The sequence below is a fragment of the Taeniopygia guttata genome, chromosome 15 (genome assembly GCF_048771995.1).
Source record: "Taeniopygia guttata chromosome 15, bTaeGut7.mat, whole genome shotgun sequence".
In the NCBI taxonomy this organism is placed as follows: domain Eukaryota; kingdom Metazoa; phylum Chordata; class Aves; order Passeriformes; family Estrildidae; genus Taeniopygia; species Taeniopygia guttata.
In genome coordinates, this window is record NC_133040.1 from 6,539,791 (window position 1) to 6,558,171 (window position 18,381).

The window sequence follows — 18,381 nt, forward strand, 5'->3', positions numbered from 1 at the left end:
CTTTCCAAATTTGGAAAGTACAAGGGAGTTAAAGGAAGATGCAAGCAGAAAATCCCAAAATGCTCTCTTATGAATGCATTGGACTCTTACCCCATCAAAAGGGACTTCACTTATTAACACTTAAATAGGGCTACAAGTAGCTAAGTAAAATAGAATGATCCTCTTGCAAAATGGGGGAACAAGAAAAATTCAAGAATAACAATTAAATCCTTAATTAAGAAAGAGAACCAAAGCCCTGACCTGAAACTATTAGAAACTCTGGATATACATAGAACGAACAAGGACAGAAATGCAAGCAAAGTCTGAAGTGTCAAGAGAACTCTCATTATTCTCCTGTGTTTGAAATATGTCTAAGAAATAAACTCAATGAAAAGTAAAGAGGCAAAAATCAAAAGTTGCTGCCATGATTTAATTAGATCTCAGTCTGGTGTAAATTAAATTAATTAAAAAAATATCCTTTGACAATCTAAGAGCCATTTCTTAAGTCTCCAAAGCAGCCCATGTTCTTTAAATTACTTCCTGTCATATGGTTAATAATTTCTGCTTTCTACATTACAGGAGTCACTCACCGAGGACAGCCAAACTGAACAGCGCTATCAGTGTGAACACTGCTGCCTGAACTGCTGTGCCTAACATCTTCCCAATGATCCAGGAGTCTACTGCCAGCAGAACATTACTTGACTCCATTTCTCTAAGGAAAATGCTTGCATTTCCTGATGTTTTCAGCTGTGTTTGTACAACTTGCCTTTGCGTGAAGTTGAAAATTAATGCATTTCCTCTTGACCCTTTGAGAGAGAGAAAAAAAAGGAAGATTATCAAGATTAAATGAAAATTCCAAAGCTCAATCCTTTGTCCCCATTTAACAAAGGTATTTAAAGAAAGATTGCTGAGCTCAACCTCCTGCATAAAGCTAAAAGCTGCTTTCTAACCTGTTGCTCTGACACAGTGTGAACAGAATATTGGTTGACTGCATTAGTGTTCATTCACACATTAGAAAAAGAGAAAAGTAAAACAAGCTTTCAATTTTAACTGTTTTGTTGTGAGCACACCATGGAAAAAATGCATTTGGGCCTTTCCTCACAGGGAACCAATGAAGAAAGGAACATTTATTTATTTTCTCAATTTTTGTTTAAAGCCTAAAGCCTGTCTTTTTTCACTGTTTTCTTTCCCTTGATATTTTATTTTACTGGAGTTACATAATATTCTAAAAGACAAGGGCTGAAAAGGTATCTATAGCTTAGATTTGTTTGAGTTATGTTACCACCTAGGTAATTCCTTGCAGAGCCTTGAGAAAAAGTCTCCTTGTGGAAGATTTAAGTAGAGGGATCTTGGTCTTTGGCTTTATGGTTAAACAAGGAATAACAAGCCCGATTCCCATATTGCTTTAAAGTAAACGAAAGGAAGACAGAAAATAACCCAACAGTCTTTTTGGTGTCTGTATGATCTGAAAAAAAACAGAGCCAGAGGTGCAGTAGGGGTATAGTTCATCTTTCATGGAGTATAAAGGCTTTCCTTAAATAAATGTATTAATATATTGGACATACTCTATTACAAACTGCTGAGACTTCTACCTGGAAAAATTTTCCCCCACCCCCTCCTTGGAGATGCTGGTTCTGACAGGCTGCAACTCCCAATATCTCTACCCAGCTAACAATGCACAGCACCTTGTTCAAACAAGACTGGTCTTCATTTCACACTCTCCCCCAGGGAATATCCACTTTTCTCTTCATACTACATCTTTATGACTGATGCAATCAGATTCTGGAAACCTGCCTTATTAGTTTATATTCCAGCTTCTTAGGGAATGATGTTAATTTTCCATTGTAGGACCAGAAGATTTTAGATGTGCTAGATCTTGTCTATAAGAAACAACAAAAAAAGTGGCACACACAGTACCATGCTAGGAAATGGACTAGAGTAAACAGCATTCCTTGTACAGAAAGTCTAGAGGTTCCAAAAAAAGACACTCTCCTCAGTCCAACAGTGCCTGAAGCAAGGTATTTTACAATTACATTATTAATAGATAAATGTGCATTTTCTTATTTATTCACCTGAGATATTCTGCTGAATTTCTTCATCAGTTCACCATCATAATTGTTTTCTTCCTAGATCTGTGGTTTACTAAGACTTTACACTGTGATGGCCAAAGAGTTCCATTATATCCAGTAAAGGTTAGATAATTTTCTTTTGTTTCCCACAGCAAACAGGATCCCATTCATGTCCCAAACAGAATGTCAGTAGTTGGAATGATGTTTTCTTAAGGTGCATATAAGATTAAAGACTGAAATCAGATGCAGTGTTGCCAAAGCCTTTGTAATATGCATGTTTTTCATGGCAAGATGATTGACAAGAATTGCAGTAAGGTGCTGAAGGGGATATTTCACCTGGCCCATCAAAATTCAATGTACAGGATTAGAACTAAGAAGAGCTGACAATATTGACTTTGAGTACCACAACGGAAACATAATTAGCTTTTTGACATGTAGTGGACAGAAATATTCCATTTTTTAAAAAATCAGTTAGAGTAATTACTGCATATCTGTTGCATGCCGCCCTGGGAAAAAGGGAAAAAAAAAAGAGAAAGAAAATAGGTCTGTTCTGTTGTTTCCTCTTTTCCCAGTAAAATCCAAGTTTGGCACTAGAATAAATGCATACAAACCCAGCCTTTCTGCTGGAAGAACATCAGGAAAACTTTGTGCATTAAAGTAAAAAACCTCTCTTAAAAGAGAGCACACAGATCTGAAAGAATGAAAAAGTCAATGAATTTTATACAAGTTTATGTATTGCAAAACAAACTGTCTGCACTATGCTTATTAAAGGCATATTTCATTGCCTAATCATAGATGTCTATTGTACCTTTTATGTTTTGAATCATAATTGCAGCCTTTTCCCCAGCTTTAATAATGAAAGACATTTTGGCATATGCTTATATCGATTCCCCTTTAACAAAGCACTTAAGACAAATACTTGCATCCCACTGAAATTAATGGCCAACCTTAGCTCAGAGTACACTGATGTCACTGGCATTTAGACAAATGGCAATTTATATGGGCACAGAATTGCCTACTTTGTTGGACAGACACAAGCCTCTGAAGAGAAGTCTTCTAATTCAAAAGTCTTTCAAATACTCAACTGCTTTGGTTAGAAACACTATGGCATCCATGGTTTTTATGCTTTTATCATAATCAATGTACTAGAAAAATTGTGCAGCTGTTGTACTGAAGTATCTTTTCCAGCTCCTGGCCTGGAATAATCTAAACTGTAGAAACAATTTTCAGTAGATGTAAAAAAATACAGTACATGCATAAATGGGAAAAGCCAAAACTGGATTGTACACAACACCTTGAGAACAAGCTATCATTAGGTGTAATATAAATAATGCACTAAATTCTGTTCCAAATTTATTTTGTCTGTATGCTCATCTGTTACTATTTTCGCTTTAGTATCAAGTGGTATATGAAAATAAGCAAAAAAAATCAAGAATTCTACTTACCTTATTACATTTTTTAGGACTGTTACTAGTTATCCTACTTAGTTAGAACCTGCAATGAAATATTTCAGGAAATTCAAATAGATTAAAAATGCAGAAATAGAAATGCCTTTACATAGAGAAAAGTCAATATTCATTCTCAGCATCAAAGCCAGGGCATATACTGAGGCAATACTAAACTAGCCTGTTTCAGCTCAGTATTACCTGACTTAATGGGAACTTCTCATCAAAATCAGGGGACTTAAAGAAATGAAAGAAAATTGAGATTAATTGAACAATGTACTCCCTTACTTTTCTGACAGAGAAGTTTCTTAGAGTTCTAAATACATTTTGCTTGTCATTTCTCTATTAATTTTCTAATATTTTTACCTAGCAGTATCCACAACTACTAATTAGCTTTGTAGCACTGCATTTTCTCCATTCTGTGTTCTAGTTTAAACCCCAAAGTGAACTGCTCATGTAGAATAATGTAGCCCTATAAAATGCTCTGACTGCACTCAGGGAGTTTACTCTTGACAAGACTTCAAGAAGCATGTCAGCATGCAGGGACGATGAAAATACCTGTTAGACCTCGTTAGCAGGACTAAAGAGACAATATTTGAAACCATACTTACTGAATCTACAGTTTCTCTTGATTTAAATTTAAAATATGAGGTCATCCAGCCTGTAAAAATCTCAATGGTTATTCAGTTTATACACAGATATAGAAGTATCAACATTTCCTTAATAAAAGGTCTGAGTCTGTCTATTTCTTAATTTCCTTAATACATACTTCAACCAAGATAGACAGCATTAAGATCAAAAAATATATCTGTTGTAAGCAGAAATCATATGTAGAAAATTAAGCAAGTGCAATCACACATTTACTAGAAAAAAAAATTTATTTATTAATTAATAACAATAAATATTGGGATCACACATATGAGGGACCCAGCAAAGCTCAGACTTGTTTGCACCATGGTGTGGTTTGACAAACAAATCCTCATCAGCTGGCATCCTAAGAAGCCTGACTACATTTTTTTGGTACATTTTCACATGCAATCAGTAAGTTGCAATGTACATCAATTGTTTCAATTTACATTGGTCAGGCTTTTAAAAACAATTCTTAAGCACCATCCCTGGTGAATCCTTCAGGAAAAAAAGCACAATCACAATATTTGTCATTATTCTGTCCTGCTGTAGATTCTGACATTATTATGTAGGTAGGATTGTATGTTTTGTTTTACTTCAGGGGGCAACAGCATTTTCCTCTAAATGAGGAACAGAACCAGGCTGCTGTTGAAGAGACAAGAACAATTTCATGCAAGCCACTCAGCAATTCTAAAACCAAGACAGTTCTGTTTCTTCTGAAAATGATGACATGACTTAGTTTCATACTCTACATGCACTGAGGACACATTTCCTTGAGCTCTCTCTATTTGCTGTCCCAAATAATTCATTTGAACTTTATGATGAATGAAATTAATTCATCTTTCCATGGATTTGTCTGTAGGGACAGACAACTCTGCTGGATGCATTGGTAGGGCAGAGAAGAGAAGCAGATTTTACATAGTTAAACACCAGTGCTTTCATTTTTGGGAAACAAAAGGAACTATAATAGATTATCACTGGAAAGAAAAACTTGTATGCATAAACATTAGAGTTTTGTCAGAGGTGAGCTATTTCTCACAGCAAAATCTCTATTAGGCTGTATCTCCATATTTTGAAACTTAAAGTAAAACATTTTAAGAAACCCTAATTTACTCTGAATTCCTTTTTTGTAAACAGCTGAGGAAAATCTAGCAAGGTTTTTGGCTGCATCATGGTCATAAGTCCCTTTATTAAAGGAAACAAACTTCTGAAGGTGCAGGTGTGTACCTATTTATATAGGTATAAAGTTTTAATAATTTCTTCTAAAGGCAGCTGCAAAATTCAGGCATTGTTTCAACAACACTTCCAATCCAAATATTTCTTGTCAATTACAAACTTATGGATGACTTCACAGATGAAAAATGGCATCAGCAGATAGAGCAGATCTGATAGGGAATGCCACTTGGAGTCCAACTGTATCACTTCTTCCTAGTTTATGGACCAGAAACATGGACAAAAAAAAAAAAAAAAATCAGGAAAATTTGTAGAGAAAACATTTAGGACTTCTTTTCTTGTTGTTTAAGTTAAAAAAAATTTGAAAATTTAACATTCTCATATCAATGAGAGTGTGATAAATGCTGTTAAATCCTATTTTACAAGGAAGTTTTGATCCCTTTTGTCTAATAGTTTCTCAGACAGGTACAATTCTCATGGTAAAAATTATTTCACACTCAATATAAACTAACCATTTGTCTGTATTGTTGCAGCAGTGAAATAACAAGCAAATTAAAATAGCAGATATATACATAATCGTCAGACTATTCTTCAAAACTGCAACAAGCTTGGAACGAAAATAACAAATTCCACACATAAAACACTGATATAAATTAACTGCAAAAAGGATATATTTTGTTTCACCTGAAGCTGGTCTCTTCCAATGTGCACTACTCTGCTGTAAAGGGTGCAAGAAACTGGGACTGAAATTCAGTGCAGACTGCTTTGTGTTTGCCTTTGTCAAGCTACCTCCTTAACAGGGTTCTGCACAAGAAGCTTCACTCTCAGATTTGTTCCTCTCCTGCCACAGATGAGCCAGCACCTCCCCCTTCTGGAGAGCACAAAAATCAGCAGGAATTTGCAACAGGGTAATGCTTTCTTACTCGGGCCAGTACACAAAAACAGAAAAAAAAAGTTGCAGATTATTATTTTATATCTCTGCTCAAGGCAGGACCATTTCTGTTCTGGATCACCACTTAATGTAGTTCCCTTCAATAACGTGTTTTATTAAAGCCAGACATAAGTCAGTTCAGATATAGTCTCCAGCTCATCAGCAAGAAAGTCTTAAAAACAAACCAAGAAAATATTTCAGTGTCAGCCATATTTCTGCATTCTATAAAACAGAAAATGCTGCATAAGGTGGATTATTAGAGGGTTTTACTCTACTTGTCAGCTTAATATACACTGTTCAAGCAGTAATTTGTGAGATGTGTCAATTTAGTTAGGACTGAGCTGAATTAAAAATTTGGGGAGTAGGCAGAGACGCCACCATAAAATTCAACTCTTTCTTTAGCACCTCTGAGATCATTCATTCTCAGTCCTCTCCATAACAATGTGACCAGGCTGCTACTGATTAATCCATTGTGATTCTTCCAGCAGCAGTACAGTTTCAAGTTATTTTCTATTAAATTCCATTACATATTACATTTTAAAGGAAAAAACCCAAAGATGACTGCTTACCCTTTGTTATGCACTCCAGGAACTTGTTTCCACTAGTGAATGCAGAGTATCAGTGTTCAATATTAGGATCAGTAATGAGCCATCCAAGCATGCAGGACAAATCATCCCACCAGACTTCTAAGGGATGTCCTGGCTGATTCCCAGCATCTGAGACTCTTCTGCTGGCCAACAGGGAAACCCAAATGACAACTGCTTCATTTGTAGATGCCCTTAGATGTCACAGGCTTTAGTTATATTTACATATGAAATACTGTGATTATTCCCTAGCTCCCACCAGCAACAGAAGAGCTTTAGGCACTCAGAAAGAGAGATTTCTTGCAGCAGGACTACATTGGTTTTAGAATTGTGATGGTGCAAGGAAAATTTTTCAGCTGTGAGAAAAACCTCTCTACAAAGAAAAACAAAAGATTCCTGTAACCTGAACCATTAAAGCTGTTTCAACTTTCAGTGCCCCTTTTCTTTACAAATATGTTTTGTGCTTTTTTTCCTTCTTTCCAGGGATGGTATTTAACCTCAGCAGCCTGTGACTGTTGCATCCAGGCCAGAACGCTTTGTAATGTGCAACTTGGTAACTTCTTCAGCACAGGTGGGGTGAATGCCAACTGTCTTCATCATCTGAGGATATGTAGCACCACACCTACCAAAAATCAACAACAACAAAAAATGACCCACAAAGTCCAATACTATTCACCAGAAGCAGTTAAAAGGTACTAGAACATCAAAATAATTCTGCTCTTGTCCATTTGATCAGGTAGAGGAGTTGCATTTGTTCTTCAAACAATGCTGTCAGTTATTTCTCAGGCACTTACACAACACGTAGACGCCCAGCTTCCCAACACTGAGGTAGGAAAGAATTGTCATAAGGGTTGAGACACAGAGAATTAAGCAATTTACCCTAAGTCACAACTGAGCCTGTGGCAAAAACATATGACAAAACTGCAATCTTCAGCTTTTCTTGTATATACATGTGTGTTTCACTAACTCCAGATGGAAAAAAATGCACACATACACACAGAGGAAGAAAATATTAATTATAACTGTTGGAAAAAATCTGCTAAAGGAAATAATACCAGGGTATTCCTCCATGAACTTAAAGCCTCTGGTGCTTACACTGAACATATCAATGTTATAAGCAAGGAAAAAAAAAAAGTCTTTTATTTAAAAAAAACATAAAAAGTAGACAAAACCCACCAAAACCCCCTTGTGCTACAATCCCACTTGCCTAATTCCCTTACTTGTCCAGTAATATTCTTAAGATTTGATGGCTTTCTTTTGAACTGGTATTCCTGCCAAGCTATGTTGTAAGAATAGCTGAAATGGCCCTAAATTTAAGGATTGTTTCAAGTTCTCTATGGAATAATGTTATATCCCTCTACAAAATACAGGAAAGGAAGCTATAGATGCCTTCTGGTGTCTCCACTTACATCTAAAAAAGCACTGACAAGCAAAAGGTCTTTGTTGACTACAGATGTTACTGGAGTGCTGGGTGGGGAGGAAAGACGAAAAATCATCGGTCAGAAAGGCTGAAACAAGACCTAATATTTGACAAAGGAGAAGAGCAGCTTTTACAATGGGGGCTCCACATTGAAAGCTCTGGATTTGTGAAATGCAATAGAAACCAATTCAGGAATCTGACCTGCTGAAAACCTCTTACTGTGGCTAAAGTTTTCATTTCCCTCAAGCAAGGCAGAAAAGCACTACAGTTTCATGTCCTTCCTTTTCAATGGTTATTTTGGATAAAACTTCAAAACAATGACATCCTAAAAAATGTAGTTCTAGAATCTATACCACTGGCAATTAATGGACTACAAACACATGTTGAAAATGTGCACTGAGTGTACACTGCAATCAGTGATTTCCAAGATATTCCTCACTTGATACTTCCAGTCTTACCTTCTTAATCCTTTCTGCTTTTCATTTATAATAGTCACTCACAACTGCAGGACTAAAACGGTGTTGAAATTTAGGGAAATGAACTGACACCACAACTGGCAATGATTTATGATGTTCCAGACTACTTTCTTTGAAGAGGGAGTTAAAAATTATAATTTTGTAATGTAACTAGAGGAATCGGCATTTCTGAAGATGTGACTCAGCAATAAGAAGGGGAAAGGAAAAAACAAATAAGAAATAATTGTAGCACACAAAAAGCATAGCAAGAATTTTCCATAACCAGAGAAGACTGAGAATCACTGCTTACTCCTTCAAATGGAGGACTTCTATATTAATATTTGAGCAAAATCTTAAACAAGATCAGATCACAAAGGATGTTTTTATTGCAATTATCAGATTGCTTCAAACAAAACTATCTTCCCTCTCCCATCATCGTATAGAAATTTCTTTTTTACTATACTATATTTAGCTAGTACCCCAGCAATATGAGAATTCAAGCAAACCTTGCTGAACATTTAAGAAGCCATGGCTGTGCAAATTTAAAGATGAGATTAGGAAAGGAAATGCTTGGCAGGTGTAAAGAAAGATTTTCCTGAAAAGCACAAATATATTTTTAAAGAAGTAAATTGCAAAACTATATGGTGATTTCCTATCCTGTGCACAGAATACAAAAGAAGCTACACTGAAGAAACGAGCATTAGTTAAGTTAATGATTAATTCTGTTTTTTTGCAAATCAATGATATATTTTCCTCAATTGTTCCCGAACTATATCCAGTATTACAATAACTAAATCCAGTACATCTTAATGAAGAACTGCAGTATTTTTTGTGAAAATATGTGCAGTACTCCATAAAAGTAACAAAAAGCATGCATTCTTTATAGTGTTGCCAAAACTAGGCAGCTATCTTTTATAATCTTACAATAACTTAAGAAGCAGGCTTTAGAAGCTAGAGACATTCTTTTGTACTTACTTGATTCCAAGAGCAAATCCTTGAATAACTTCGCCTGCATTTGGTCCAATGAAATGGAGGCCAAGTATTCGTTGCTCCCTCTCTCGTAAGCACACCATCTGAAAACAATACATCACAAAAAGATCTTTTCTTAGAACACTTAAAGATAAGGCATGAAGATGAATTAAATGAAACTGGAGTGCCCCAAGATCCTAGTTCAGCTGTTTATTTCCAGTGTGCCAAAAACTTATGTACTTGCTTAAGTCTTACTGACTTCAATAGGTCTTACTCTTAATGTCCTTAAGCACTTTCCTGAATTGAAGCTTTATTAGTATATTTCTTTCAGACTTGAGGGAGCCACTGACAACAATAATTTCTGGAATTGTTGTTTGCCATTTGTATGAAATCCTCAAAGTACTTTCTGTAGTCTGGTGACCAGACCAGTACTCTTTTCCACTGAGTGGCCGCCTCAGCACTTCTCCAAGCTGTGCAGTTGTTTTCATCAGCTGTATTTTCATAGATCACTACCATTATCAGCTGTACTCTCACAGATGACCACTACCCAGTTCCAGGATATTTTGTGTCTTTGTGACTCTGTCGTAAACACTTACAGCATGTTTGGTGAGATACATTTAGCACAAGGGGCACCTAACCTAAAAAGCAGTCAAGCCTCAGAAGCGCCAAAGATGAAGGTTAATAAGTATCTAAGAGAGCCTGTGTCATTGCACACTTAACTTTCATTAGAGAACTTAATGGAAACGGTTTAGTTCCTGTAAGGACACCATCTTTATAATTATGAAAGTCAGTCTCTCCCTGCATCCTCCCATCAGGCATTAAATTATCACTAATCTACTAAATTCTGCTATTCAGTAAAAGCTCACATTTTTTCATCATGAATGACAGGAACAGCAGCAATCCTGATGTGGGACTTTAAACATTAATGCATTTTAAAGGAAAATTTTTTGTAATAGAGTTAGAAAGACTCAAGTTAAATGTTTGTTTATATGTTTTGAGAGTTTAGTAAGGATTATATTAAATATCATCCAACAACTATTATGGTGTTAGTACTTCACCCTTAAATATTTACTCTAATTGACATAATTCAAAGGGAATACATAAAATTGAATATCATCACCTTTGTTACTCTGGTACTTGGGACACTTAAGGCAAGCATTTATGTAACTCAGAGGTGACAAAATACAATCAGAAAAACTCATTACATTTATTGACAATGGACATTCCTTACATAACAATGTAATATTGTATAATATAATTGATGGACACATAAATGCAAAAAAGACTGTTCCGTGATGGTGAGGAGAAAAGGAAGAAAAAGAAAACTTTGATATATTCTACCAACACTACGCCTCATCTTTTCTAAGATTCTCTGCTGTAGGCAAGAGCACCAAAAACCTTTCCAACACTGATCAACTGGATTGCTGCAGAAGGCCCTTTTCAGGTCTGGCATTTTGGTCTAAAGCAGGAGATTTTTTTTTTTTCCTGAGTAGAGACTGAATAATTATTGTAGTTTTGTAAGCCTTACACTTAATTTTTGAAGGTATCGTACTTTTGGCAAGAGGCGTCAATATAAACATTTCAGGTAACCAGTTAAGAACTTTCCTGGGAGAAAAAGAGATTGATCTCTTTAGAATATGAAATACTTTTTAGGACCTTAAAAGCAGATCAAAGATGGTATTTATCAGCACAATGTCAGTTCTGAAAAATGCTAATATCTGTAAAGCAATTTCATGATGTCTGTCAGCAAGAAAATATCCACTTTGAGATTTTTTTTTTTCCAAACAGTACTCTTTAAACTTGGCTGATCCCATTTTAAGTTAAAAGCAAGTTAAAAGCTCACAAAACTCACTTTCATATAGCATTGAGTTGCATCTCTCTCAGCCACTGTGAACTCTAAAGGTTTATAATATGCATGGTATACCTGGTAGGAAAAACAATAACATTTTGTGTCAGAGAGCACTATTATGTCAAACCTGGTATTTCTTACTATAATAACTACTATTACTACATATTTATACCTTTGAACAAATATTGATTCATTTATAACCTGTTAGGTTTATTTAAGCTCCTAATGTGCTTCCAATATTTTTCTTTAAAATAACTTTCTCAGAGAATCATTAGATTAAAAACAAAACTGAAAAAACCCTCACAAATAATGCCACTCAGACTAATACACCAAATTAAAGGGAAAAAACCTAGCATTTTTAAGCTCCCAAAGTTTCAATGCCTTGTTTACTGAAAAATATGAAATCCAAGAATCTTTTCATATCTATAATAATGCATCCCACAACAAAATCCAAACTGTAATATTTGCATTCTGAATAGCAAATTATTATTTTTTCATTAATGATCTTCCCTGGGTAAGTGAGCAAGAGTAACACAACATATCTTTTAAAGGGTAACTTGTAGAAAGTAACATAAACATTATTTAATGATGCTGCACAATGTAAATTGCTAAAATGGCAGCTACTCTAAAGCTGTCATACCCTATCAGTGATTCTAAGCCCAACAGGCAACAAGTTCCCATTGTGACCTGCTGCAATACCACTGAAGTGCTTAGCACTTCTGAAGATACCAACTCCCTAACTGTAAACACAGTATTTCAGGGACCAAAAATTTTACCTGATACAGCAGTAAAAATTCAGGGCAACTCTGACACCAACTAGAAAATTAAAATGTTTAGAAAAGCAAAACAGAAAATTAAAAATGTTTTCATACCTCAATATTGTCTGATCCATGACGTTGCACAGCTGCTTCTTCTGACAGGCCAACACAACCATATTCCAAGGGAGTGAAGACTGTGGTAGGCACCTGCTTGGGAGGAAGCAGAAGCTGTTACTGCTGAACCACGTGCAGCAGCTGCCTGGCAGACACTTGTGCACAAATGAGAGGTGCAGCTCGGGCACACACCTCCACCTTGGCTGGTGTGAAAGCTGAATTCCAGGTGACAAAATGCAATTCCTTAAAAATGCTTTAAAAGAAAAAAAGCCAAAAATTGTTCTTACTGCAAAAAGACATAACTCACATTGTCATAGTCCATCAGTTCTGAAGACTGGCCGAAAAGACGCTGAGCCAGCAGTTTTCCTGCAGCTATTGCTGTGGGTGTTAATTCAGGACGGCCCTAAGAAGAGAGCACAAAGCTTTGTTTGAACTTAAGAAGTGGCGTCCAAAGATTTCTCCTGGGACAATGGCCAGAGGAAAGCCAAATCTTTGGAAATCCAGCTTTGTAGCCAGGGCTTCAAATAGAAAAAGCAGTAATAATTTCTGTCCAAACCATCTTTAAAGTCTGAGTTTACTATCTGTCTTAATGGGGGGAAAATATCACAAATATGTCAAATCTTTATATCTTACCATGGCACCTCTTGAAAAGCAGCACATATTCACATGCTGACTGTTTACTTCACCCTTTCTCTCCAGAGTAAGCCATGAGGAAATTTTTCAAAGTGTCATTTTAAAGCAAGAAGAGCCTAGTTTAAAGCACCAGTGTTTCTATAATATCAGACCTTAAAAAAAAAAAAATTGTTTGACACAGGCACAAAACCTAGCTATTTGTAGATATTATTACTGACTTCCTTGGCTGGTCCTGGGCTGGAAAGTGGAAAGCTCTTTTGCTAGCACTGTGACCTAAAGGGTGAGCTGGTCCTGGTCTCAGGCTCTTCTGTTACAGAGGGGCTTGAAAGGGATTGCTATTGGCAAATGCAGACTTCCTGCAAGTGAGAAATGGAATGACAGCAGGATATGACCAGGGTGTGCTCCAGTTCAAGCCATGAGTCCTGGCTACTTTTTATATCCAAACAGGGCTGTGTATGTGCCAGAACCCTAATTCTGAGTGCTGGCACAGCACTGCTGGAGCATCAGAACTGCAGAGCTGGTTTTAAAGAACTTGAAAGTTTTTGAAAATGGAATTAAAGTATTTGCAAGGGAGTATTTTCAAGACCAAGGAAGGACAGTCCATATAGGTTAATAAGACTAAACAAAATTCATAGATCTAATAAAAAAACCCATTGGCTAAGAGATCATCCAAGACATATCATCAAAATGCTTGTCTGACATGAGAAAAGAGGTCACAAATTCAGAAGGAATGATGTGGAAACATAAGAAAGCCATAACTGAGAAACACTTTTGTGGCACAACATGGAGTGCTTTAAAAAATGTGTGAAGTTTTGACTCACACACATCCCATTTAGATGCAACATTTATCACACTCCTGCAAAGCCCTGCTTTGAGGCAGTCATTCAATAAGCTCTCAAAAGCAGTTCTCAGCAGAAAATAGAATAAGGATTCCCCATCACACACATTCAAAGTTTTTAACATTTTTCATTATCCTAAAGTTTTTTAGCATTTACTGGAATCCATTCCTCTTTACCAGCTTATCTTTTTTTGTATATTGGTAGACAGAATCTGTACATGGTATTAGCTAGCATTTTCTTCAGTGCACATGCGTTACTAATTATCTGCATATTAATAGGCATCTAGGCTTTTAGCTGTAGTAATAACCACCTAAAAGTTCAGTTTTAAAAAACCAATCTGAAACATTACATCTAACATGATAACAGAAATCACAATTCTAATTGTTAATGAAGGCTAATCTGTTTTTCCTCCACGGCTCATGCCAAATCACAAAGCTGCAAGTCTATCTCTTTTTCCTTCTAACATCCCTCAACTAACAATTTTTCAAATCCAGCATTTTGACTTTCAAGTCTGTAAATGTAATTTACCACATGAAATTTGCTTTTTCTTACACACATTTGCCTGAAACATGTCTGCCAATCATTTCTGTAGCAGGAAATATATGTTGTTTTGGCATTCCAGAAATGAATAGAAGATTGGAACGAGAGATAAAATTGTGAAAGCACGGCCATGCATTCCATAAAACCCAACTAATTACTAAAACATCCATGCAGATAAAGCCAAATTCCTCATAAACAATGACTTAAAGACCTTCCTTGGTAAATATTTGAAATGAACATTCACTTTGCAGTCATGTGTAGAACTACTCTGCTGATAATTATGGATACGAATTGTTCATAAGAATCCTCCAATGGATTATACATTTAACTGAGATGGTCCTAAGAGAGTTTAAAAAGCTTTGAAGTAATGTGTATTTGTTCTAACACAACTCTTTTTGGTCTCATTTCTATTCAAAGCAACATACTGTACATTCCACTTTCTCTACACATCTTTTTTTAACACCCTTTGAAATATGACAGATGTAGAGTGGCCTGACCATAAACCTCCTTCTGAGAAAATGTCTTTATAGTGTGTGCCATGCTTTTCAACAAGAACACTACTGGAGGAAGGATTTTAACACAGAGAGTTTGTATCAGCACAGAAAAAAAGAATTCACACTAAAATTCCATCTTGATTTTCCTGATTACAGAAGATTAAAATGCTGAAATGCAATTTCACCTGCCAGTTGAAAATAATATTTTGCCAAAACAGGAATACTGTTTTTTGAGGGTACACAAACTGACTCACATCTGGAAGATTTTTTTCCCCTTTTTTTTTTCTAAATGAAATCTTGGGTAACATTAGGATTCCATTCTGTAAGGGGTGCAACAAGACACCCATGCACACACAGATTCCCATTTGTACCAGCTGGATAGGGCTCCCAAATGAAAACACACATTCTGAGCAATCAGGAAACTCAGCTGCCCCCATGCTCACTCCCCTTCCAGCCAGGGCACTAAATTCAAATTAAAGAAAGCAGTTCTTGCTATTTGGTAGCAATTCAGTATTTATTCAGTGTGGAGTGGTAAAGGAAGGAGGAGGGCTTGGGAACTTCTTGCAAAATTTGAGCAAAACCACTTTATGGTAGCAAAGAAACTCTAACAGGGACAGAGCAGAGCAAAGAGAAATCCTGAGCAGGAACACTGGAGGAAAAAAATTTTATAATGATTCTTAGGGATCACTGATGTTCACTCACAGGCAACAAGATTCCCCTTCCTGTGCTCTTTTGGTAGGTCACACACAAAGTATCACAACCAAGTTTTGCAGCTTTGTGGCTCTCAGCAGGATGCACTTGATTCTCATGTGTTAATTTGAGATGTGCACCAACACAGAAACTTATTTCAGCACTGATTCCCATGCCAATGAAATTTATTATCCAGATTTATTCTGCTTAAAAAAAAAACCAAAAAAACAAAAAAAAACCCCAAAAACAAAAAAAACCACAAACCACTAAACTAATTCAAGTATTTAAATAAAATAAATTTCATTGCTTAGCAAGTGGAATTACACTGGTCATGTGCTGGAGTCAGATAAGATAGTGGCAGTATTTATTTTTAGCTCTAAACACTTCAAATGTGTGAATACTATATGATCTCTTTAATTCCCTGCATTGAATCAATATGCAGATAAAATCTTAAGGGAATATTCTACACAGCACCAACATAATTTTTCATTTTTTCCCCCAATTATACACTGGACACAGCATAGAACTGTGCTGCTGTTTTTAACACTTACATTTAGAAGTGTCTATTGAACCACTCAGGTTCAAAAATCTGCACTAATATGGACAAAAGCAGGAAAAGGAAATCCAAGCTTTAACAACAAAACGAAAATGACAAATAAATGAAGACATGATTTTTTAGATCCAGAGAAGGAAAGAGGAGAGCATCCTGCCTCCAACTTTATATTTCTCATTTAACTAAATCCTCAAAGGGCAGAAGACAAAAAGCACCCAAAAGGAAATAACTTGCCCAAAATAACACTGCAGATTGGCAGCAAAATAAGCAACAGATTCTAAGCCCTGCCAGCATTGCCTCTAACAGCTCCTTCTTGGATGAAATTAAAAAGAAAATTTTGGAAGGCAGGAGGAAGCTAAGCCATATATATCAGGGATAAGCAGGTGTAGAAGGCTGTTGTGAGCAGAAAGTGGATTTTAGGAAGTATCCGAGAGCAAGAAGAGACAAGTACAGAGGGAACCTGCATGCAAAATGAGAAGAAAAGAGAGGAACTCTAGAAAATCTCAAAGCTGGACACGACAACTGGACAGAGAAGTTGTTTAGAGTAAGGGAAAAAAAAAAGGGGGGGAGAAATATCTGAGAACTAAAGGATTTTAACACAATTTAAAAGGAAATGGCAAGTCCACATGAAGATGGAGACAGACAGGAAGAAACACATGTCTACACAGAGGGAAGAGGTCAGGAGTGGTCAGCAGATTTATGAGATTTAAGTGTCTCTAGCAGCTCTAGAGTCCAGTCAGAAATTTGCAAGGCTATTCCCAAGACATCACTTAATCCATTACATCTCATCAGAAACTAAAAGCACCTGTACAGTTTATACATTTGAGAGGTCTTTAAAATATTTTAAACATAGCACAATGAGAAAACTTCTAAATTTTTCTAAAATGATAGTATATATACTATTTGGATATTGCCACACTATTGAGCTTTACCAGACTTGTAAGGCAGATGCCTGCACTACATGAAAAACAATCTTGATAGAAAGGCCTCAATTCCAGTAACAGATGAGAGAACTCTGGATCTTGCAATGCCCAGCATTGCTCTGTATTCTACATATTACCCAAATTTTCCAGGCACAGCAGGCAGATGATAACATCCTCCTGTAACTCTACAGTTCAGAATCCAGACAAACATTTTTTATGAAATCAACATATTTGAGGATGCCCAATTTACATCAGATAATCTGAGCTCTTATGTAAAATGAAAATTTACAGATTGAAAGTATTTAAGTGCATTTTTATCATGACAAGACATTTTTGTCCTATATGACTATAGATTATCAATAGCACTAGAATAAGACCACAGAATCTGGTTTTACCTAACATGTAAATTATTTTGCTTAAGTAATAATGTCCCCTTAAAAAAAACCAACAAAAAACCCAAACAAAAAAGTCACACCCCTTATGTTTATTTATCATAATCATTCACAAATCATAAAGAAAAATCATATGCATTTAGTATTTTCAGCAATTACTTTTTCTTATTCTAGAGGAAAGTACTTTCATCAGAAGCATTTTGCATTAGGGAGCTGATAAGCTGTTTTGTAATTAGTCTCAATTAAGACCCAAAATACCCCAAATGCAGTCACAGAACTTGTCATGGTCATTCCCAGTAAATGTACTCAGCTACAGAAGGTAAGAATTGCTTTCACTCAGCATTCACAGGCAGTATGAAGTCATATGTCAAAAGTGATACAAACATTATTAGATAATAGGAATGATAAAGACATCATTATTAGGCTCTGACCAATGATGCATTCCCTGATAAACATCAGCAATAATCTCTCATGCTGAGATACTTCACAAGATCCCTGTGAAGGAAATTACTGACCCAGGTGGCTGGCATAAACACTCCAGCCCTGCCAAGTGAAAAAGTGCAAAACACTAAGATATACACTAGTGCATGACTACATCTGGGGACTAGTTATTAGTCAGGAACAAAGTTGGCTTCCTGTTATTGTAAAATAGTTTATGTAGACTCAGTACCTCTGTTATGTCTCCAACTGCATAAATGTGAGGAACAGAAGTGGCTTCACTGGCATCAACAATAATCTTTCCAGTTTCAGAGTTAGTTTTCACTCCAACTGTCTCCAAATTGAGAGTTTTGGTGTCAGGGGCTCGGCCTTAAGGAAAAAAAAAAATAAAGTAAAAGCTATTGGAAAACTTCAGCAGTGTTAATCTAAAAAGCTGGCATCCTCCACTGTGTGTCTCCAAGAACGTTCCTGTATTTGATAGGCCAAGCAGAAATATGAGAAAACTT

The 18,381-nt window shown here is 36.1% G+C and overlaps 1 protein-coding gene across 2 annotated transcripts in view; it reads right to left on the reverse strand.

Moving 5' to 3' along the window:
• Positions 1-4,352: 4,352 nt before the first annotated feature.
• TXNRD2 (thioredoxin reductase 2) overlaps positions 4,353-18,381 on the reverse strand; it is a 30,938-nt gene continuing 16,909 nt past the window's right edge. For both annotated transcript variants that reach the window (XM_032751250.3, XM_072936303.1), the window contains exons 12-17: positions 18,108-18,244; positions 12,681-12,776; positions 12,374-12,466; positions 11,505-11,576; positions 9,659-9,756; positions 4,353-7,430 (exon numbers count right to left, since the gene is read on the reverse strand). In XM_032751250.3, coding sequence (XP_032607141.1) covers positions 7,307-7,430; positions 9,659-9,756; positions 11,505-11,576; positions 12,374-12,466; positions 12,681-12,776; positions 18,108-18,244 — 620 coding nt within the window. In that variant the 3' untranslated portion in view covers positions 4,353-7,306. The remainder of the gene's footprint in view (positions 7,431-9,658; positions 9,757-11,504; positions 11,577-12,373; positions 12,467-12,680; positions 12,777-18,107; positions 18,245-18,381) is intronic.